Source organism: Haemorhous mexicanus, chromosome 11, assembly GCF_027477595.1.
Source record: "Haemorhous mexicanus isolate bHaeMex1 chromosome 11, bHaeMex1.pri, whole genome shotgun sequence".
NCBI classification, from domain to species: domain Eukaryota; kingdom Metazoa; phylum Chordata; class Aves; order Passeriformes; family Fringillidae; genus Haemorhous; species Haemorhous mexicanus.
Window position 1 is genome coordinate 15082704 of NC_082351.1, and position 22439 is coordinate 15105142.

The following is a 22439-nucleotide window of genomic DNA, read 5'->3' on the forward strand; positions in this document are numbered from 1 at the left end:
CCACTCTGGCTGCGTCCGCTCTGGGGCAGCAGGAGTCGACCCAAACCTCTGAAAGAGCGAGGCCAAGTACACGGCTGTGCCAGCTCAGATGTGGTGACAGGGCTGAGGTGCACAGCGTGCGCCAGGCTAGGTGTGGTGGATGACTGGGCTGGGGTAAACCAGTAGTGGCACAGTAGTGTCACACGGGCTGTCAGCACTTGTATGCCGGCAGGTGCCCTTGCGAAGTCCTGCCACCGCCCCGTCAGCCTCACAGCGGTCCCAAACCCAGCAGAGACCAAATCATGTCGGGGCAGTTTCATTCTCAGGCAACGAGATGCACCGCGTTAGCTGCAGTTGAACTCGGCTGTCATTAAATGTTTGTGAAAATTCGCAGCTGATTTTCAAATTAGACAAATGCAGATGAAAACCACGTTGTACTCCCCTGCAAGAGCCAAGGAACCGTGTGCCTCAGGCTGGGCACGGGCAGTGCCCGTCACCTTCGGCACGCACAGCCCGAGCTGGCTCCGTGACACTGCCCGGGCACACGAGCCAGTGCCGCCCTCAGCCGTGGCCGGGCAGCGATACCGCTCACCCCGCAGCTCCTCTACCACGGGTTCGGTGCGTGGGACCACACTGCGGGAAGGGCTTCTTTAATTAAAACGCATTTCGCGATTCTTTCTTTAGGGCAACGCCCTGGGCACGCCCGCCAACGCCACGGTTGGACCCATTCGGCGAGGCCTGACAGCATTTGCCGCGTCTCGCTGCGGGTGTACACGCGGGGCAGGAGCAGAGCCCGATACCCCCGGAGAGGGACGCGGTACCGCGGGTCGGAGCGCGGCGCGCCTCGATGACGCCGGGAGCGGACGGAAGGGGCGCGTCGCGGGCGGGCGGAAGCGGCGGGCGGGACGATGGGCCCGAGGCGGCGGTGAGCGGCGCGGGCATGGCGGCGGCGGCGGCCCGCGGCTGCCCCCCGGCGGGCTCCGGGGACCGCTCCCTGGCCGAGCTGCTGCTGGAGTTCTCCCGGGCACAGTACCGCGCCAAGGACGGCGGCGGTGTCGCCGCTGCCAAGGTGAGGGCACCGGGGCTCGGGGGACGCGGGGAGCGGGGACCGGCGCGGCGGGCATTGAGCGGTGGCTCTGCGCAGGTGGAGCGGATCGAGCGGCGGTGCCTGGAGCTCTTCGGCCGCGATTATCGCTACAGCGTGATCCCCAACGTGCACGGCGAGGTCTGCGCCCACTATCCGCGGCACATCGTCCTCCTGGAGCGCGACGCCGGCGCCAGCCGTGACTCGTAAGGCCCCCGGTTCCCGTGTCTCGTCCGGCGGAGTTGTTGTCCCGGGGAGCTTCCGCGCCTGGCGCTCCGAGGCTCCCGCCTGCCGGGGAAAGCCCTGCGAGCTGCGCTGCGCTAATTATAGCCGGTGGTGTCAGCCGCTCCCGGGACTCCCCTCGCTGCCTGCCGGGGCTGCCGAGCTCCCGTCGGGCTCCTCCCAGGGCTCTTGGGCCGCCTTGGGGAAAGCTGTCAAGCTGAACCTGTTACTCGGGGGCTGTGAAGGAAACGGGAGTGCTCCAAGGCAGTACCAGCTCCACTGCGTGTGGCCCTGGAGGAAACCTGAGCATAGCCTTGGCTCCTGGTGATTGTTGTGTTGCAGCTCGCCCAAAGGCTCAAGGTTGTGAGAAAGCCTGTGTGATGCTCTCACTGCCCTGATGAAGTGCCTGTGGTCTTGCAGCAAGGCCTCTGATGTGGGAAATTTTAGTCTGCAAATCATCTCCAGGCAGGGGGTCTGATAGGGGCTAGGCAGACAAGACAGTCTAAACAGATATTTCTGTCATTCCAGACCAGGTTCCAGGTTATTTCGTCTCCCCTCCATGAGGAACAGGTCAGTGGGCGCTGAGGTTTAGTGAGCTAATGGGAAACACTTGTTCAGTTCGGTGCACATCTGAGCCAACACATCTCTGGACTTTGACCCACAAGCTCAGGATCACGTTGGTCTCACTTCTGGCTGAATATGAGCTGCTCCTTCCAGCTCCAACCACAGCCTCTCATTTTTACCTTTTCCTTCAACAAAACATAATGCAGTTTTGCAGTTTTGACTGTGTGTCCATGACAAGAGTGATGTGTTCAAAAGGAGGGTCAACAAGTCCTTCTCACGTCCAGCTGCTTTGCCTGAGGAAGGAAAACCATCAGCTGCCCTGCTGACATGGAGGCTGGGTGCTGTAGGAGGGGTCTTTGGAAACCAGCCACGACTGCCAGGTGGGAGAGCTTCTGCCTAACAGTTGGATGAGATTAGAAAAGATTAAACTCTTTGCTGCAAAAAACAGGAAACTGAAGTTTGAAGCTGTTAAGTGTAACTAGGGGAAGCTTTAGGGAAGAGAAACCAAGTGCTTCTGCTTTTCCTGCTCTTGCGAGAGGAAAGGATGCTTAATTTTTCTGACTAGTATTCAAAACAGGAGTACTTACTCTTGGTGCCCCATTTTCTTCTGTGACCTTTGCAAGCCAGCAGTGACAATTAACTGTATTTATACTGATTCTTGGCAAGTTTTAATTTACTATCCAAAAAAGAGTCAGAAAAACACACTACACTTCAACATCACTCTCCTGATTTCAGTATGATGTTTATTGTAAAAGCTGCCAAGTCATTTTTAGACAAATGCAGGTTTTACTTTAATCATTTTACTCCTATGAAATAATTATGAAATAGAAACTAACTTCTTGTGTTATGGAAGGAGAGAGTGAGTGTTCTGCTCACTCTTCCAGTGAGCAGAACACTCCATCCAGGACCACGTCTTTTTGGCTGCCTCTTGTGGAACCATAGAATGGTTTGAGTTGGAAGGATCTTTAAGATCATCCAGTTGCAACCCCTACTTGCAACCCCTACTGCCATGGGCAGGGATAACTTCCAGTAGATCAGGTTGCTGAGGGCCCCATCCAACCTGGCCTTGAATGCTTCTGTTTTTTATCTTTGTAATGTTTTTAATCAGCTGGTAAGATCTGCTTGAAGCTTCTCAACTCTGAGAATACTGAGGTGCTTTGGAAGCAGTGTTTTCACATGTACAAACTCTTTGCTGTACCATCATTTCTGTCAGTACAGCTGCTTCTGGAGCCATGTGAGGAAACAACAAAAAATTGGTATTTTTTAACCCAAACCAGTTCATTCTGTAGCTGGGCAGCTGGGGGAAGAAAGGACTTTGCTTGATCAAAGTTTGCTAACAGTACTCTGGAATCCAGGCAGGTACAGGAGGAATTCTGTGTGTTTTGAACCTTTTTTCTTTAGATTTTACTCCTATTTATGCTGCATTTAATCACTAATCCTGTAAAAGCATTACACCCAGCTTTCCCCTTGCTACAGGAGTCTTGATACAACTGTGTTTGTTTACCATGTTCATCTCTTGCATTACTGAGGGTGTTTATTGAGATGAGAAAATCTGAGAGCCTTATTTGTAGCACAGCCATGACTGATGGCGGATGGGTCTCTCCAGTGTATGTGCAGGCTTCCCAAAGAACAGGGTGGTGTGCCTGGGAGAGGGGCTTATCCTTCCGTGTACCCAGCAGGGTGCAGGGCTTCCTGCTCACTCTGTGTCCTGGGCTTCTGCCAAGCTGCTCAGACTCATTCGCAAGTGCTGCAGAAAGCTCTCCAGGGAAGTGCAGTGAGTGAAACCTGTTGTCTTGTCTCAGCTCCCACAGAGGTGCTTCTCTTACAATTTCTGGTCTTTTGGGTATTTCAGTTTTGCTAACTTTCATCTTCTGGACTTGGAAGCAGTGCCATGGAGCTATTTTGATGTATTTAAGTTTTTGTTTCCCTCTGTATTTCCTTTTGCAAAGGAAACATAAAGGGAGCTGGAGCAGAGTGCAGGACATGTCTCTTAATTGCATGCATTCATTTAAAAACAGCCCCACCACCAAATCTGTGCCTCAGAGTCTTTTGAGTATCACAATAGTTTGGTGTTGGGAATTATATGTGAAGTCATCTCTTCTCACACTCGCTCACATTTTCCTGCCTTTCCAATTAGGACCCTCATGTTCACGTTGTTTAAAGAAGATTAGCTTAGGTTTTTGTTCTTTAAATTCTGGTATATGTCAAAGGTCTTTGGAGCTGAACAGCAAAATAACTGTATATGCAGGAGAACATGAAAAAACTTAAACCACCACTATGAATTCTGAGAACCAACTCCTTCTATTAAAAAAAAAGTATTTGGAAGTCTTGTTTTCTGTTTCCCTTCTTCTACTGGCACCACCTTGTATAATATTTTCCATAAACAGATTGATTTCCATTTTAATAATAGGGGTTTTTTTTAATCCTTCCCAAAATGGCATCTGCTGGTACATTGCTCCACACTCTTAGTGATTCTGAAGTTTAGCAACTTGCATTAACTCCATTGTAAAAGTATTAAAGGTATTAATTTGTTCTTAGGCCAGTGTTGTCCTTCATGTTTGAGTTCTCCTCCTCCTCGGTTGTACTCTCCTTCACCCTGATGCACATATTGCTGCGCATCTGCTCATCTTCATCTGCTCTTTCCATCTGACCCTGGTGGTTTCTCTTGCAGCATAGACTCTCCTACTCATCTTCCTGTGCCTCTTCAGGCAGGGCTGGGTCACTAGAATCAGATGCTTTATCTCAGCTGAGAGCCTGTGCTCTGCACAGTAATGCTGGTACTTCTACATCTCTCTAGGGAATTTCCCATGATCTTAGTTTTCCCCTTTTTCACATTTACCATGCTGATAATGTATTAACATCCAGAGATCAGGCAGTTCATCTGCCTCTTCTACTGTGCTCCATTACTGGAAAGGCTAACTGGAAATTCTTGTTAACCGTCTCCAGGTGCATAGCCATGCAGTTTGGTATGTCCAGATTTAAGCTGGTTTCTAATATATCACTCTGGATGCTTCTCCAATTCCAGCTCTAGTCCTCTTTACATTGACAGTTCCTCCTTGGGGTCTGTGTAGTTCAGAAGTGAGTTTGGATTCCTGTCAAATGTGGTCTGATCCTTAAACAAACGGAAGCAATTTTAACATGTTTCCAAATTGTCTCCTGCTATGAAACACTATTTTATTTTAACTTCAGCAAGAAAACCAAACAAAATGTAGTTCTGCAGATGCAGCTGACATTAATCTAAGTACCCTGCTCAACCCACTAGCTGATTTAGTTGTTTAATTACCTGGCAACACAAATGCTTGAGGATCATGGAGTGTTCAAGATTTGATTTTCTATTATATTTCTTTTTTTCTTGCAAAACTACCCCTCTGATAGTGAATTCACTGTGGTGCTAGTGTTGAGCTAGTTTTGAATGGAAAGGTGATAGCAGGGAAAACAAAACAAACATTTTTGTAGTCACTGACTGTCCTTCCCTAGTAATCCATGTGTTAGTCTGTGGCAGACCCTACTGGTGGTGCTCATGTTTGCTGATGGTGCTGTCATGTACTGTGCATTGGTCTTTCAAAATAAAGAAAAGGAGCCAAAAAAGTCTCCAAATGTGTTGTACAGCAGCAGAAGCAATTTTCAAAGTCTTTTCATACTTACTAATTTTGGAGCTGACTTCTAGGGAAAGGGATTGCAACCCAGGGTTTCTGTGGTGGCTTTGCTGAAAGATGTGTGAGAAGATGCTCTGTGTACTGACCTGAATGTCTGCCCACTAGGTATGAGAGCACTGTGCAGGTTGGCAAACTGCAGGACCTCATCAACCGGAGTAAGATGGCCAGGTGTAGAGGACGTTTTGTTTGCCCAGTCATTCTGTACAAGGGAAAGGTAAGGTTTCATGGGTTACCTGTCTTTACTGAGCAAATGGCCTTTCTCTCTGCCATTTGAACTGTGCACCATGCCTTCAGTCACTTGCCACTTTTCCAAATGGTGTAAAAATCGTGCTTAGGTACAAGCAGGCAGCCTGTAGTAGCAGGTAGCATTTGCTACCTAGGCTACTGCTCTAGGCTGCATAAGTTGTCTATGGGCACTTCAGGCTCTTCTCCCCCACCAAATCATGAGCCTTGCACCAAAGAGCTAACTTTTTTTTTCTCCTATGTACATCCCTTCTGAAGTCCTTACGATATTTGGCATTTCAGAGAGGAAAGATAATTATTGTCCCTGTTTGTCCCTTACTCTTCCCAGCAGCTCCCTTTGAGTAACTTTCCTATCTCCAGAGAAGTTTCCTTTGTCTATTCCCTTGGGAAGCAAGATTGCGTAAATGGTCTTATGAATGTGTGGGCTTGTCTGCAAGGGGATCTGTAAGAAAGTGAAATTAGATTCATTTTTATGTGAATTACTTTAACTGTGTTGAAGCCCTGTAGGAATAGTCTCATTTAGAATTTAAGTCGCTTAATTCAGTTTTCTTAGTTGAATTTAGAAACACTGTATGAATAGCAAAATCATACCTGTGACAATTTTAATCTAGCTTGACTGAAGCCATTGTGGGCTGCATCTGCTGACCTTTTTTGCAGGAGTGAACTGCCCAGAGTCATCTTGGGACCATCCATAATCTCATCCAGAGGAATGTGGAAATAAGGCTCAAGCAGGGTATTAACAGAGCATGTGTTGCTAACTTGGCAAGAACTGACTGTATTAATGCATTGGAGAACTGGAGATGAAAATATAATTTAAAAAATAGCTACAGATGAAGGCACTTGGGAGTTTGCTGTGTTTGGAGAACTCAATCTGGACCAGGGTTGCAGGGCAGGCAGCTGAGAGGTGATAGCTGTAGATACCAATGCTTTCTATGTAACGTGACAGCAAACAGGCATGATAAGGGAAGGACTCCTGGAGCCTGTGTGATTAATAAAAAAATCTTCCTCCAGCATATTTGCAGATCAGCAACACTGGCTGGCTGGGGAGAGCTCTATGGGCGCACTGGCTACAACTATATCTTCTCTGGTGAGTGAGGAGCCATTTGTCACCGTCTGCATGGAAAGGCTGTCAGTGCTGGGACAGAGAGCTACACATGAGGCCAAGCTCTTCCCAAAACAGTGGGAGCTCTAGCATGGGCTGCTTGTATCAGACTTAGCATAACAGAGCAAAGACTGAAACCTCACATCCATTTCCAAGCACTGTATACAGGACAGTGCCACAGCTCATAAGAACCTGAGTGACGAAAGAACTTGAGGTTGAAGAGTGAGTTACAGGAAATATATAGGCAAATAAAGGCATCCCAAAGGATTCAGGGTAGCAATTCCTAAACATTGGGGATGGGAATAATGAAGGAAAGAGGATTATAACTTGCTGTTGCTTGACTGATCATTAGGAATCAATGCTGCTAATGGTGAGATATACTGGTCGCCAGGGAAAGCTCTTCAGGGGAGTAGTGGGTGTCTATAGTGTGGGAGCTGAAACTTGGCTTAAAAAGGCACTGCATACAATTTCTGAGGCGTCCTCTGGCTGTCAGTCATAGATTTGACCTGCCCAAGTACTTTGCAATGACAAGGAAAGTGTGGGCTACATACAAAAACAAGATTTTCAGGAAGAGGAAACAAGGGGGACCACACTTATCTGTGAAGAGAAGGCACCAAGCCATGACCCTTTTGTTTGTGTACGTATCTTGTTGTATTGAGGGTGAAGTTGGTTCACAAAAGCTTCATTTCCTAATGCCTTTCTTGCAGGAGGTTCTGATGATGCTTGGGCAGATGCAGAAGACATTTCCGAGGAAGACTCTGCGCTTAGGTTTGTATGCATGACTGGGATGAGGAAAAGGGAGTTTGCTGACTGGCTCAGCATTCAGTTCTGCTCTTTTCTAATTTGAGTTTTGGGCACAGGCTTGAGACCCATTACCAGGCTCAGGGTCTTACTTTCCTTGCTTTTGGAAAACAGTCTTGAGTATTAATGGCTGGCTGAAGCTTGCTAATCTATTTTTAGAGGGAAGGGCTGGAGACAGGAATATGTAGAGCCATTAAAAATGGATTTGAAGGGTGTGGTTGTGTTTACTTCATCAAAAAGTACATCTCCAGGCTGTAGAAATTGTGTTTTATCTTATGTATTTGTTGCAGAGTGGAGTGAGATGTGGGAAGGGACCATGAGAACAAAGCTTGCAGTGTCAGTTTGCAGAGTCTGACTTGGCTTGTGCTGTGCTGCTTGTGGCTAGAAGTGGTTCAGGGAAGAACTGTGGCTCATCTGGGAAGAATCAGACTCACCTTGGTCTGTCTTCCATGCTCACCTTGCTTGCCTCATTGTGTCTTGCAGAAATGCAGACTCCCAGCTGTTTGATAAGGTCAGAGGGCACGACATCAAGCTGCTTCGATACCTGTCTGTCCGATACATCTGTGACCTGATGGTGGAAAACAAGAAGGTGAAATTTGGCTTGAAGTGAGTCTGGGTTCTTTTGGTTTTTTGCAGGCTTTGGTTTGCAGCTAGTGTAGCCCTTACCTGTGAATTGCTGTCAGGTGTTCAGTCAGCATCCTGGGAGCAGTTTCTGGAGGAATTCTACAGCAGGATAGGTTAGTTGATGTTGTAAAGAAAACCCCAAGGTTTTAGGCCCCAGAAAACTGTATCAATGGGCAACATAGCTACTTTCATCTGTCTTCTGCAGTCTTGAGTGGCTTTTTCCTTATAGTAATGAGACAGTCACCCCTTCAGAAGGGAGAGAGTAACAGAGCTCTTTGTGCATAGGAACAGAGGGAGCTGTTTCTCCTACTTACCTTGGAGAAAAGCTTTAGTGATTTTGGGCTGTACCTGTTTATGTGAATGTGTTGAGTAAGTTCTGCCCCTGCTCACAGCTGAGTCAAGTCATAGCCCAGGGAGATGGAACAGGTAGATTTTTGGGTGCTGATGTCTGTGCAAAAAACACTCTGTAAATATCTGCTGTTCTCCTCTTGTCCTGTGCAGTGTGACGTCTTCTGAGAAGGTGGACAAAGCTCAACGTTATGCTGATTTCACACTTCTCTCCATCCCATATCCAGGTACAGGAATGATGTCCAGAGGGATTCACAAGGGACAGGTGACAATCTGTTTCTAGGCACTGGGAAATAACTCTGTGTGTGTATATGTAAATGACCCTGACTTGCTGAATGTTTCCTGTCTTCCTTCTGGAGAAAAACTCCTTTAAACTGAGAACAGTGCAATGAACCTGGATGCTCTGGCAGTGAGTCAGCATTAGGCACTCTTAGAGGTGGCAAAATAATTTCTCAGCAGTCCTTTTTAATTCAAGCACAGAGGAAAAGTCCCAGAGGTGGAACTGTTTGAGATGGCCTTTGACATCTCTGCAACTCTAAACTACTACTTGATGCAAAGTATACATCTTGTTCTTTGTTATGTAAAGACCCAATTCTTAAGGGTAATTTCTAGTCTAGTGTTCCAGAGCTCCACTGTAAGACATCCTCAGTGCTTGCAGAACAGTTCACCTGAGCCTGCAGTGTAGAACAGAGGCAGCCCTTTGCAGCCTGTCTCCTTGGCTATATCCATCCGTGTGCCTAGCAACCACTGCTGGGTCACTCACACTCTTACAGATGAACTGAATATTCCTGCTGCCTGCTGATGTCGGGCTTGGCGACAGGATCAGATGGGAGGCTGCTGTGCCTGAGGTCTGTCTGTGCACTCTTCTTTCTCCCTAGTGCACAAAGAAAGGGAGAGGAGAAAAAAACAAAACCAGCAAAACTCTGGTAGATGATCCAGACCTAGACTTTTCCTTGATTGCTAATTGTTGCTCCTAAAGATTTTTTTAAAGGTATATTTCCTTTTATACAGAAATTAGTGACAATTCAGAGAAGCTGCATGAAGATTTTTATCAAGTTTGCCGTGCAGGTTGCCAAAGTGTACAGAAATAAGAGTATTACTGCTTTCTGTAGTACATAGCACAGATATATGTTGCGGCTGCACACATCGCCAGACTTGGAACATGAAAAAGGCTGTGTACACAGGTCTTCTGTAGGGCTGTAAGGAATGAAGAAGTGACTCTATAGAGTTAAGCTGCAGAGTTGTTTCTGTTTGGGGATCTGCATATGGTAAGCAATATTATTCAGTGATGGTCCTTCCTCTTCTGCCCTCTGGGACAGCTGCTTTCTTTTAGCAGCTCTTCACTGCCACACTAGAGATAAACCTTATAAGACTGCAAATACTCCCTGCAGATGTTGCCTGATTTCAGCAGTGCTGGTCCATGGGGGAATGTTGTCATTCTGTTAAATCTAAGGCACACACATCTAAGGATAAGCAACCCCTCTAGTGACTGGCCAAATGCCATGATACATTCTTATTGATGTTTCCAGGGTTGCACTGAAAGAATTTCTGTTTTGTAATTTGTTTCTGAAGTTATTCTGAGATCCTGTTGCCTTAGGTGAGCAAGGCAGTGTCCAAACAGAGTCATGGAATTGTTGTAGTTGAAAAAGTCCTTTAAGATCATTGAGTCCAGTCATTAATTCAATGCTGCCCAGTCCCCCACTAAGCCGTGTCCCTGAGTGCCACATCTACCTGTCTTTTAAATACCTCCAGGGCTGGTGACTCCATTCCTTGCAGAGGGTGCACTTGATCCCCTCATCCAGATCATCAGTTAATATATTAAACAGGCCCCAATACTGAACCCTGGAGAACACCACAAACCTGGTCTCCAGATAGCAACTGGATTTAACTCCATTCACCACCAGTCTTTGGGCTCAGCCATCCAGACAGATTTTACCAAGTGAAGAGTAGGAGCTGTCTGGAGTGAAAGACTTGAGTTAACATGGGTATCTGTAGAAGCTTTTGGTATTTGTGGATGCCAACACTTACGCCATAATCCTCCATTCTTTGCATGAAGTCATTGTTTAATTGGAGTTAAATCTCAACTGACAGACTGTGTCCTGACTGCATATTTGAGGATTAGTCCTATCCTTGCACAGATTCTATTCTTCTTTTTTTTTTTTTTTTTTTTTTCTCCCACTGAAGTTACTTGTGACTTGTGGGGTGAGAATCTCTCTCCATATCTGTGCCTGCTACAGGGGTGTCTGGGTAGTGTGGGCACTGTGGCAGTGCTGAAGTGTGCACAGCACACTGGCAGAGGTGTTTTCTGTAGCCTCCAGGCAGCTGCAGTGCTAATAGTGCTGCTCAGCTGTGACTAAGTGACTGCGGCTTGCAGCAGAGACTTCAAATAATTGTTTGAGAAGAGCTGAGCCAAAGGACACACTTCAGGAGGGGAGGGCTTGGGAGACAGCTTGGAAGTGGTTATGTACCCCCTTCCTTCAGATGGGGTAAATCCCATATTTGAAAGAGAAGACTTAAATGTGAGAGAAGTCAAGCCACCTCTGACAGAGCCCTTTCTTGTTCCCAGCAGCATGTCCTATGAAAATTTGCTTTTCCCGGGGCTCTGCCAACACCTTCTTTTGGTGTTTCCTTCTCACTCAGCCTGTCAAGCTGATGCCTTAGATCTGTGCAAAAGTCCAAGGCCATGCAAAACATAGCTCATTGCTGAAACCTTTTGTCCAGGAAGAAATTAAATCAGTCCCTCAAGCTCCCCATTTGCTGTATTTGGAGTTTGCCCTTTGCTCTGTGAGTGTCTGTACTGCTGAGTGCCCTGGGCTGTTGTTGCTGGAGGCCATGCTGCACAGTGTACTGAGGATTACTGCTCTTCTCTTCCCACAGGCAGCAGTTTTGATTGGTTTGGATTTCTGGAGCCTGGGGCTGCCGGCACTCCTAGTCCCACAGGCACTTCACTTGTTAGATACCAGTTAGCTGAATCGTTGTTCATTATCTCCTTTTCTTGCAGGCTGTGAATTTTTTAAGGACTACAAAGACCGGGATTATACAGCTGAAGGTCTCATATTTAACTGGAAACAGGTACATGGATGTTACAAAATGGAGAGCTATGTGTTTTACTGGGTTTAAATTTTGCCTCCCAGTTCCTCAGTGATGGTCTGTATGTCATGTGCCTATTTCTAATCACAAGGAGGAAATCAACAGGACAAACAAAACAGATACGGAATGTACTAAATTATTGATTGTAAAATTAATATGCAAGATGAATTAATCATTATCCTGAAGTCTAGGATGCTTGACCTCTCCTGGAAGATATGGGTTGCTCCCAGTTTTGAATTGTGACCTTATTGATAGCCTTTGTTCTCAGTTCTTTCTTCATATTTTGTCTCCTGCTGAGGGTATGGTTGAGTGGGGCAGTCTTATAGAAATTCAGAGACTAATATGCCCAGCTTTCACTGCTGGGAGCACATAAAAGCTCCTCTGGTCCATTAGTCCTTCCAGGAGTCTGAGTTTATTCTTACGTCTTCAGGATTTTGCATCCAAAGATGCTTTGCTGAGATGTTTTCTTCTCGTGCACCATTTGGCATTTGTTGTCTTGGTTTTTTTTTCTGGAACTCAGTCCCTTTGAGTCGTGACTTTTCTCTGACCAACTGTGTTTGGGTTTTTTACAGGACTATGTAGATGCTCCATTAAATATCCCAGTCTCTCTGACCCAATCTCTGAATATTGATTGGAGCGAGTACCAGGTGAGCAAAGTGGAATTCTCTGTGGGAGGTCAGGGATGTATTCAGGAAGGACCAGGAGAGATTTGAAATCTGACTTGCTCCTATTGCTGTAATCTGGCTCACTTCATAGCATCCCAGTGGGGGTGAGGCTGCTTGACAGTTCAGAACAGCAGTGGAAATCATGTACCCAAAAACTCTGTGGCTTGCTGTGCCCCAAGGCAGCTGACTGTAAAGTCAAACCTTTTTTGTAGCTTTCAAAAATTTGCAATCCATTAGGGAGATAGGTTGGTAACAAAGGTAAGGAACAAGACAGGAAACAGAAAGCAGTATTTATTACCTGTTCTCAATCTCAGCTCAACATGGGCCTGCCCTAGGCAGACTGCCTTGGCTGTGGGAAGTCTTGAGAGAGGTCAGCCTTCTCCTCTGTGGACAGAGCCAAGGGACTGGGCACTTTCTTCATGGGCATGCAAGGTGCCTTCCTATGGGAGAGAAGTAGAGAATCATAACTGGCCATGGCAGGTCTCCACTCTGTACTATGGACAGCATGGCAAAAAATAATTTAACTCTTCTGTTTGCTCAAGCTTCAAAGTCTACCTTTGTTCACAACAGGGAGTATCACCTTATACTACTGATTAGTATGCTCAATTTCACACACCAGTGGATCTACCAGTTTTTGTGGGGATTGACTGTGCTGGAGCATGTCACGTTATTATGCCCTGTGGCTGGAAACACCACAGAACCAGCAGAGCTCCCTGTGCTGGGCTAGTGTTTGTTGTCAGTGATGTAAATACTGTTTAAGTGCCAGCATAAGCAGAATTGCGGAAAAGTTGAAGCAGAACTAATAGAAGCAGAGCTTGTGTATGGCTAGAAACTTGTTCACTAGAATACTGAGCAGCCCGTATTTTAAAAAGGATATTAAAAATTGAAGAGGGTGTAATAGATAGATGCAGAAATTATTTGAGGCCTGGAGAACATGCTTCACTCAAAACTGAAGTTCTCAGTCTGTTTAGCTAATCACTAAGGTGATTAATGTATAAGTACATTTTTAGGGAGAAAATAGTAATTCTAAAGCACTCTGCAATCTGGGGAAGAAGAGCTGCACAGGAAGCAATATCTGCATCTGAAATCAAGCCTTCAGATAAGGAAAAGCAGTCTTGCATATTACTTTTGAGGATAATCTGCTGGAACATGTTGCCAAAGGAGTAATGAGCTGTCACCCCTATTTGAGATGTTTCTCTGGGCAAAGATGTTGCCAAGTGCAAGCCTTGGGCTTTACGTGGGGCAGCTGAAGAAAACTTTCTCGTTCGTGATATAGAGAGATCAGACTGGATAATTGGATGATGCCTTCTGAAATAAGCAGAAGATGGATTGAATTGGGCAGATAAAAGATTTTGTAATTATGTGTTTTTCTGCTGCAGGCTGACTGTGTTCCCCGTTTCCCTAATGTTTTGTGGCTCTGCAGGTTTCATGGCTGAGCAATACGCTCTTTGTCTGACTCCAGTCTTTAGTGTGGTTACACACAGATGTGCGCACATGCAGGCACACAGCGAGGGCTCTGTTGCTTGTGATCACATGTCACTTGCACCACTAACACTTCTGCCATGAAAAGTGTCCCGTTCTGCTTTTTCCTTGCCAGTGCTATCTTACTTCCCTTGAGTTAGTCCTGATTCTGAACAAACCATTGAATTCCCCTGCATCTGCTTGTGACATGATGGTCAAGTGACAAGCTTGGGCTTGTTCTGATGTTCTTCACCTTTATGTCCTGTAGTACTGGAGTTCTCTTGAGTTCAGAGCCCTTCTGTAGTTCTGCTACTTGGGGGTTACTGAAGAAGCCCAGTGCCTGTCTGGAGGATGGGTGAGGGTCAGCAGCCAGCTGGGGACATTTTCAAGGACCACAGAGTTTTGAGCAAAGTGCTTGGGTTGTGGGAACAGGCCTCTGGCCTTGGCCTGCACATCCCATCGTGCTGCTGGTGTTGCACATGTGGCTGGAATGTGGCTCAGCCACTTGGAAAAGTGCACGTGTGCAGAACTGGGTCAGTGCTCTGCAGGTGTTTGCTGCGTCTCTGAGCAGGGGCTGCTTGCAGCTTTGGGGCTGCAGGCAAAGCAGCTTCTCTGCCAGCCAGGAAGACAGTAGAGATGGCCTTTTATTATTTTATTTGTCTACCTGTTATCTTGTCCCTGAGTGCCTTTTGCAGAGGATGGGGGGGCTTGGTACAAAGGGGAAGTCTGTCACTTTGAGGAATGGCCATGTGGTTATTTCTGCTTTGCTGCTGTTCTGGATAGAGCAGCTCTGAACTGCAGAGCAGCCTTTGGCTGTGGGCAGACCCTTACCATCAACATTCCTCTTTCTGCAGAGCTGGGACCTTGTACAGCAGACACAGAACTACCTGAAGCTGCTGATCTCCATTATCAATAGTGACGGTAAGGCAAGCTCCTTGCTCCCAGCAGTGTAACTGGAGCAGTCACTGTCCCTGGAAGAACAGCTGATGGTATTAGTGCCACTGTGGATCAACTCCCAGTCCAGTACACTTTTAATTCTCTCCCTTCAAAACAGGGTGATGGTCCCACCATCTCAGAACTCCAATTCCCCTCTTAGAGAGGGACTTGCAGATTGTTTTGCTGGTTACCTGTGTTTTGTCTCACCAACACAGGATCTCATTTGGTGCCTGTTTAAGAGCCCCTTCCACCCCCTTTATCATGGACAGTCCAACTCTTTGAAGAGTGTCTCTTACCCTGTGTGGCATCCCATTGCCTCTGGGCACTATGACCTAGCACTGATGGATGGAGCCATGGCTGGCTCTGACAGCATGGCCAGCTATAGTCTCCTGGAGTGGCTGTGTTGGGACACTCTGCAGGTTTTCTGTAGGGTATAGGATTTGTGCCTTGTGTGTGCCTCTGCTCAGTGCAGAAGGTTAGTGAGACTGAAAAAATGTTCATTTGAAGCTGTTTTCTCACCAGTGTAGGAACAGATTGTGATAGTGGGTTACAGCTGGGTAGGTGTATGTTCAGGGTAGTAAAGTGATGTTCATACGTAATGACTCTGTGTCATGAGCAGCTGTCAGGACCAGGACAGCACATCAGCTGGTGCTGCTGACAACCCAGGACACTCTGAGCGATTGGTTGGCTGCTGTATTTAAGACAGAATGTTCTGGCTGAGCTCTGCTCTTGAGCCTGGTCTGTGGGTACAGAGAGTAGCTTGTCTCTACAGATTTGCCATAAAGAAATCATTCCTTTCATTGCAACATCCTTTTCTCCCTTCTCCTTCCTGCCCCTGGAGCAGATGACAGCGGGCTCCTGGTGCACTGTATATCCGGCTGGGATCGAACGCCTCTCTTCATCTCCTTATTGCGCCTCTCCTTATGGGCTGTGAGTACCTGGCTGACCTCTGTTTCTGGGGCTGATTGCTTGGAGGGTGAGTGACTGTCACCAGGCAGTAGTGGTGGAGCTGTTAATGTTCCTACTGTTCCTTTGGACGTGCTGTCACAGGCAGGTAGAGGAGGATGGGCACCCTGGATCACTGTGACAGTTTTCAGTAGATCGTGAATTCCCAAATTCTGGTCCCCAGGGGTGCTGCCTGAAGGCTTTGTTTGCTTTGCAGGATGGGCTGATCCACACGTCCCTGGAGCCATCTGAGATTCTCTACCTGACAGTGGCCTATGACTGGTTTCTCTTTGGGTAGGCATGTTAAGTTTTACTCATATGTGCATCCCTGTGCAACAGGGGAGAAGCCTTGAGGGGTCATTTTGATGTTTGTTCACAGCCAAAGGTTGATGTTTGAGCAGGTTCCAATGAGCTGGGACAAGAAGGGCTGATGCCTTTTTATTTTTCCTGAGGGCTCAGGCATCTGGCTGTTCTTGACATCTTATACTCTTCTGCTGATTCTGGCATGTGACTGAGCTTCCCTTTCTCTCTTTCCAGGCACATGTTAGTCGATCGACTCAGTAAAGGAGAAGAGGTGAGTGCTGGTCTGGGGCAGTTTCTGAGCACTGCTTTGTGTTCTCAGGATATCTGTTTATGGTAGCAGCATTCACTGCCTGCTCCTGGTAGTACCAGTGGTGTGGCTGGGCTCTAAAAAGATTGTTCAGGTCCTGGAAATAGAGGTAAGAGCCTTGCCCTGTCACTTTGTGATGCATAAGTTATGGGGTTACTTCTCTCTCAGGCTACAGTTTTGTTGGGGGTGTCACTCCTGCCAGTTTCTCTCCTGTGTGATTAGTGTTCAGGCCCCACATCAGAGGGTGCTAGGACTTGCTGTTCAGCTCAGCAGTGAGAAGGATGCTTGAGGTGTGTCACTACTTGAAAATAAAGCTGGATAGTCTTGTGTGCTTGTCCTGAGTGCCAGCCCTCCTGCCTGGGTGCTGCAGCTGCATGTGGCTTGCATGTCATCACAGGCTCATGGAGCAGCTTGTGCTGGTTCCAGTGTTGAGTTTGGTGGGATGTGTCTGTGGGTGCACATGTGGGTCTGGGGGACACTTAAAATTAGTAGAAGTAATTCTCTTCAAAATCTTTCGCTGTTGAACAACAAGAAAAGACTGCTCTGACTATAGTTGCAGTATAGTGCACTATCATTTCTGAATAGAAAAGAGATGGTGTGTCTAACCGTGTTCCTATTCCCTTGCTCCTCGAACTCTCACCTTACTAGGGAGAGACATGACCCTGGCCTATTTTCCATCTTTCAGGGGTACAGAATCCCCTGAAAGAGTCTGTATCATTCCTCTTATTCATTCCTTTCCTGGAGTTCTACTGACTCAAGCCTGGGAGCTCTGCTCTGGTGGCTGCTTGGTCATGGGTGGAGTCAGTTGCTGCAGCAGGAGAGGGGGTGCCTGGCTGCCTCTGGCCCTCCCTGCTCCCCACTTCTCCCAGGAGAAGGGCACAGCTCTGCACAGGTGTGGGTGAGGTGGCAGAGGCACAGTGGGGTGAGTGATGCAGAGCAGACTGGGGTGTGGCAGGGCACGAGCTTGGGGCCACAGATGCTGTAGGTACCTCATGCTTCCAGAGGTGGTACTGGTCTGCTGCTGAGGTGGAGCATGTGGCTCTAACCTTGCAAGTCCTTCTGGGTTTGATGCTCACCTGGGTGTATAAGGAGTTGCTGCCATCTCTGTTCCATTCTGCACTGATGGCATAAGTGCCTGCTGTGGGCTTGCAGCATGTGTGCAAGGCATTGATAAGGAGACTTCTTGTTCCCCTTCCTTTCTGGGCCTCCCCGTGGCAGGGAGCAGAGGGGCAGTTTACATGGAAGAGAAGGCCCAGGATGGGATGATGGCAGCCTGTGGCACACTGGAGACTGGTAGCTGCAGATTTTGTACTATCTCCTTCTTGCCAGCACCTCCTCATCAAGATAAGAGGCTGCATGGAGCCTCGGGTTCATTCCTGAACCGCTTTTCTCTTTCCCTTTGCTCAGATTTTCTTTTTCTGCTTCAATTTTCTGAAGCACATCACCTCTGAGGAGTTCTCTGCTCTGAAGTCACAGAGGTAAGGAGCCTGTGCTTGCTGCTGCATGGGCTACAGAGCCAGGGAGCTTGTTAGTGCTGCTTCTTTGGGGAGATGGAAGCCCTGGTGTCCTGGCCCAGTTTTCTTTAATTTATTCTGCACTCTGAAGGCTGCAAAACGGGGCCGAGGCTTGTGAGATGCCACGTTGTGCTCTGAAAAACTGTCCATGCTGAAATGTGCTCTCTGCCTAATGACTGTCCGTGGCTGCTTTAGCACAGGTGAGCCCAGAGATGTGTGCTCTGGCTCAAGCAGGCTGCACAGCAAGCTCCATCAGGCACTGGTGGGCACAGAGGGGTGGCTGGTTTGTAACAGACTGCCCAGCATAAAACCTTCTTATTTCAGGAGGGACAGAAAGAAGCAAAGCCCACCCTGGATGCTCTGAATAAGCACATCATGTGCAGTGCTGCCTGTTGCCACCTTCTCAAAGCATAGGGAGTTTGGGTTGGGACTGTTAGGAGTCAGACAATGCACACTGGCCCATCCTCTCCCCTCTGCCCCTGCATAGCTAATTCCCCACTACTCTGATCTGCTGTGTGTGGCAGGCTATGGCCAGCCTGCCCTGAAGTGTGCCTGAGGTAACTTTGTCTTTCCTTCCCCAGAAGGAAGAGTTTGCCACCTGGCTTCACCCTGGAAGAGATCTGCATGCTCAGTGAGTGTCGAGCATCAGTGCCCCTGGGTGCTGCTAATGGTTCATTGCTTGTGGGCTTGGGTTCCCAGCTTCAGGATGACCCCAGATGGGTGTGCTGCCTCTGGGGCCTTGCAAGAACACAGGGCATGGGAAAGTGTATTGCTGAAAGGGAGAGAAAGTGAATGAAACCAAGCTGGTCTTCAGGTAACTCTGTTTTCTTCTCTCTAGAGCAGAAAGACCGAGGCAGCACCACAAGCCTGAGCAGTGACTTCTCCCTGGGGATGGAAAGTTCCCCTGGAGCAGCTGGGAGCTTTACCTATGAAGCAGTGGAGCTGATGCCAGCAGGAGCACAGACTCAAGCAGCATGGTGAGGAGAAAACCACTTGGTGGGCTGAACAAAAGAGGCTAGCTCTGGGCCTGATGGAAAAAATATTTCTGAAGTGTCTTGCCCTCCAGGTTTGCTTGCTGTAGCATGGATTCCTTACAGTGGGGGGAGGAATTCGGCTGTCAGAAGCTTTGCTGCAATTTGTACTCCAGAGCTTCTGCATCAAAAGTTGGAGGCCGCCCCATGTTAAAAGGTTGTCAGGGTTCTGCAGGGATGCTCCAAAGTTTGTACATAGATGAGAGTAAAGCACATTTGTTTCGTTTTCACCAGTTTCACTGTTAAACTTCATCCACACAGGATTTCATTACTTTTAAAATGAAGATTGTTCCAAACTACCAGAAAAATTACATTTCACAGCAGCCTCCCCAGGGAAAAGTGAAGACGGTTTAGCTGCCCTAAAATGAAGCTTAATCAGAGTTTAGGAAAGACATTCTACACAGGGAGTGTCTGCAGTTAGTGGGAGCTGGGCTGGGTAGCCAAGAATTCCCTCTAAATTTTAGCCCCTCTACCAGCATGAGGTGTGTGAGCTGAAAGCAGGTTCCTGCCTGCAGCACTGCTTAGAGACATTTCCAGGGGAGAATTCAGTACTGTCTCTTGATAGAGGGTCACAGAGGACTTGCCTGGGGATGCAAGTGGCTGTCTGGAAGAGAGGACGGTGTCTGGCAACTGTTGCTCTGGGACAGGTTTTGGACTTGCTTGTGGAGTTTCTGGTGCTGTTTGGGGATTTCAGAGCCTTGCTGTAGGGCTGCCCCTCTCAGTTTAATTTTTCTCTCCTCTCCCTCAGCACATGTGAAGATGCTATTTTATATTGCAATTATTTTAAATTAAATCTGGGTTGTGCTGGAAGCATTTGAAGTCCTCTGGGACTGAGCTTGCAGCCATGCTAGTGGCAGCAGCCTTTCTAAAGCACGTTGTATATTCAGTCTAAAGCGCTGAGAAGGGAAAGGAGAATATCCCTGCAGAATCAAAAAATGGAGATGGAGTGTCCCAAACTCTTTGCCAAGTGAGCAACTCAGAGTCTTCTTAACACACAGAGCCTGCCTATCCACATCAAGGTGACTGCATTGAGTAGAGAACAACTTTCCACTTGCAGGGCTGCAGGGTAGTGAACTGGAAGCATTTGTGTTGCTCTGAGTGCTCAGGACGTACAGACTGGATTCTGCTGCACAGAACCTATGTGTGCTTTTTACAAGATGTGAAGTGACCAGAGCATGCTGGAGGAGATAGCTGCACTTGTGTGGATCAGGGCTTGATTTTGCAATGTGCTTCCTAACTCTAACTTGCTTTTATTTCTGTGGGAGACCTCAGGCTGTGTTGGGGCCAGCAGCTGCTCTGCAGGGATGGTTTGGGCCATGCTGGGGGGCATGAGCTTGGAAAAGTGGAAGGCTGTGAGCATTGCCATGAGTGCTCAGTGAGAAGACTGGTCACAGGGGTTTTACTGCAGGCTGTTGTGGCTCTCTAGTCTGCAGAATACATCGAGCTTGCTACAAGCTGCATGTGCTGTGCATAGCATGAGGGGATGTACTTTGTTGGGTTGCCCTGAAAACAGGTGGCCTCACAGTCTCTGTGCAGGGAGAGGCATTTGATTTTTAGCTGTTCAGACCTGTTTCTGCAGGCTGTACTTGGAGATGTTGGCAGCTATGATAACATGAGATGAATAAAGCTTAAGAGAGGCTGTGGTGTGATGTTTGAGGGTGGACACCCTTCAAGAAATGAAGGGAGGATATCTCACTTTCCACTGTACAATGAGCCTGTCTTTATCTGCACTTGCTGACAGTGCTTGAAATCTCAAAGCTGAGATCCCCTTCCATGTTTTAGGAAGAGTTCCCCTAGAGTTAGTTTGCTTTAGAATTTTTCTTTTTTACTTTCGTGCATAGGGAGTCTTTGTCCAATTCAGTGTGATCTTGGAAGGGGAGAAATTCTTGGGACTCTTCCAGGGGGAAAAAAAAACCAAACAACTGTAAGAAGGAAATCTTGTGAACGTGGAGCAGCAGTGATATGAATTAGTCCCAGATGTGTACTTGTTTGGCATGTAGTTGGATGGTACTGTGAGCTAAGGCCTGATGCAGCAATGGACAGTGAATCATGACTGAGTCTGAATCTGCTGGCTAGGAAAGAAGCCAGAGCAGTTTGGGCTGTCAGCATAGGCAGAGAAAGAACTGAAGTGTACCTACCTCTGGAGTGACTGTCAGCTGTAAGGACGTGGTCAGAAGTGTGGTCAGTGGTGCCCAAAGGGAATTGCTGAAAGGAAAAATAACACTGGTAGTGTGTCCCTGTCACCCTCGGTGCGCATGAACGCCCACCTGGGCTCATACACACTGAGGAGTTGGAGCAGATTGAAATGGTCTTTCCCCGCTGGGAGGCCCCTTGCTCAAGGCATTTTTGCTGCTAGACTAAACAAAGCAATCGCTGTGTGTGTGTGGGCTGATGCATTCTCCCGTCTCTGATTTCCAGGTCACGTGGATGGTGATCTATAAAAGAATGGGCTAAGATGGGTTGAGCTCAGTGTACCCCCTCCCTGAGCTTTTACCGTGACTCATGGTTCCTTGGGAGGGAGGAGGGCAGGTTCAGTGGAAACAAGAGCTTGTAGCTGCTGGGCTAAACTGCAGGCTGTGGTGGAAAGGCTTCCTAGTCAGAGTACGTAGAAAAGTCACCTTTCTCACCCATGTCCTCTATCCCTCAGGAGGAAGAGCTGTGCATCGTCACCGCAAGCCGTGCTCTGGAGCAGAGCACAGCAGTCTGAAGACAGGCTGCCTTCCACAGGGATGGTTGAAGTCAAGTCCTCCAGCTCCTCCTCATCAACCCATTCTGATAACTTCCTGAGGATTGGAAGCAGCCCACTAGAAGTGCCCAGATCCAGGTGAGGTGGGAGCAGGGCATTTCTCAGCAAAAAGAGTGTCTGGTAAAGGGAGTGCAGGGCTGCACTTGTGTGGCTCTGGAAACACTGGAGCACCTGTATTTGTGTCTACAGACAAACCTCGGGAGGCCTGTTCCTCTCTAGTCTGACCTTATCTGAAGTGCTGGCCATTGAGCACAGACACTCCTGCCTGAGCCCCTAGAGGAGCAAGGAGCTGTGCTGATAACAGCCAGCTGTCATATGCCTGTCCTCAGCGCATGCCTCAACTCTGAGCTCTGGCATTCTGCATCCTGCATGCTTGCAGCTCACAGCACTTTCTCTGTCTAACACATCCACCAGGGTTTGAAATGGCTATGGTGTTTGGGGAAGGAAGTTTTTCAAACCAAGCAGGCCTCATTCTGCATCTGTCCTCTTCCCCTTTTCATCTGCTGACCCTCCTGATGATGCAGGTTGGAAAAAACTTGGTGCTGGTGGCAAGCAGAGGTAGGAATCTACTGGGAGCCAGCTTCGAGCACTGTGCCAGCACAAAGGATTCTGCCCTGAAGGCTGAGTGTTCCTTCTGGGGAATGGGGACCCTGGACCTGAGCCTAATCTCACACCATAGCAAAGGCACCCTTCTGGAGTCTGACGCTGCGATAGGGCAGCATCGAGCCATGAGCTGGCCTAGGGAAGAAAGAGCAGAGCCTGTGGAGCAAACACTGTGTGTTTAGGCCAACATGGAATAAAGAGACTCTGAGATAACA

At 47.8% G+C, this 22439-nt stretch overlaps 1 protein-coding gene across 3 annotated transcripts in view; it reads left to right on the forward strand.

The window, feature by feature from the left end:
* Positions 1-811: 811 nt before the first annotated feature.
* Positions 812-22439, forward strand: part of MTMR14 (myotubularin related protein 14) — a 31258-nt gene continuing 9630 nt past the window's right edge. For 2 of the 3 annotated variants that reach the window (XM_059856600.1, XM_059856601.1), the window contains exons 1-17: positions 812-1048; positions 1124-1269; positions 5611-5719; positions 6760-6835; positions 7558-7618; positions 8135-8257; positions 8777-8850; positions 11625-11695; positions 12286-12360; positions 14694-14760; positions 15620-15705; positions 15938-16014; positions 16258-16294; positions 17738-17808; positions 18426-18475; positions 18683-18821; positions 21523-21699. In XM_059856600.1, the coding sequence (XP_059712583.1) occupies positions 827-1048; positions 1124-1269; positions 5611-5719; positions 6760-6835; positions 7558-7618; positions 8135-8257; positions 8777-8850; positions 11625-11695; positions 12286-12360; positions 14694-14760; positions 15620-15705; positions 15938-16014; positions 16258-16294; positions 17738-17808; positions 18426-18475; positions 18683-18821; positions 21523-21699 (1661 nt within the window). In that variant the 5' untranslated portion in view covers positions 812-826. Of the gene's footprint in view, positions 1049-1123; positions 1270-1379; positions 2230-5610; positions 5720-6759; positions 6836-7557; positions 7619-8134; positions 8258-8776; positions 8851-11624; positions 11696-12285; positions 12361-14693; positions 14761-15619; positions 15706-15937; positions 16015-16257; positions 16295-17737; positions 17809-18425; positions 18476-18682; positions 18822-21522; positions 21700-22439 lie in introns of those variants that run through there. The other variant, XM_059856602.1, reaches the window with a different exon arrangement.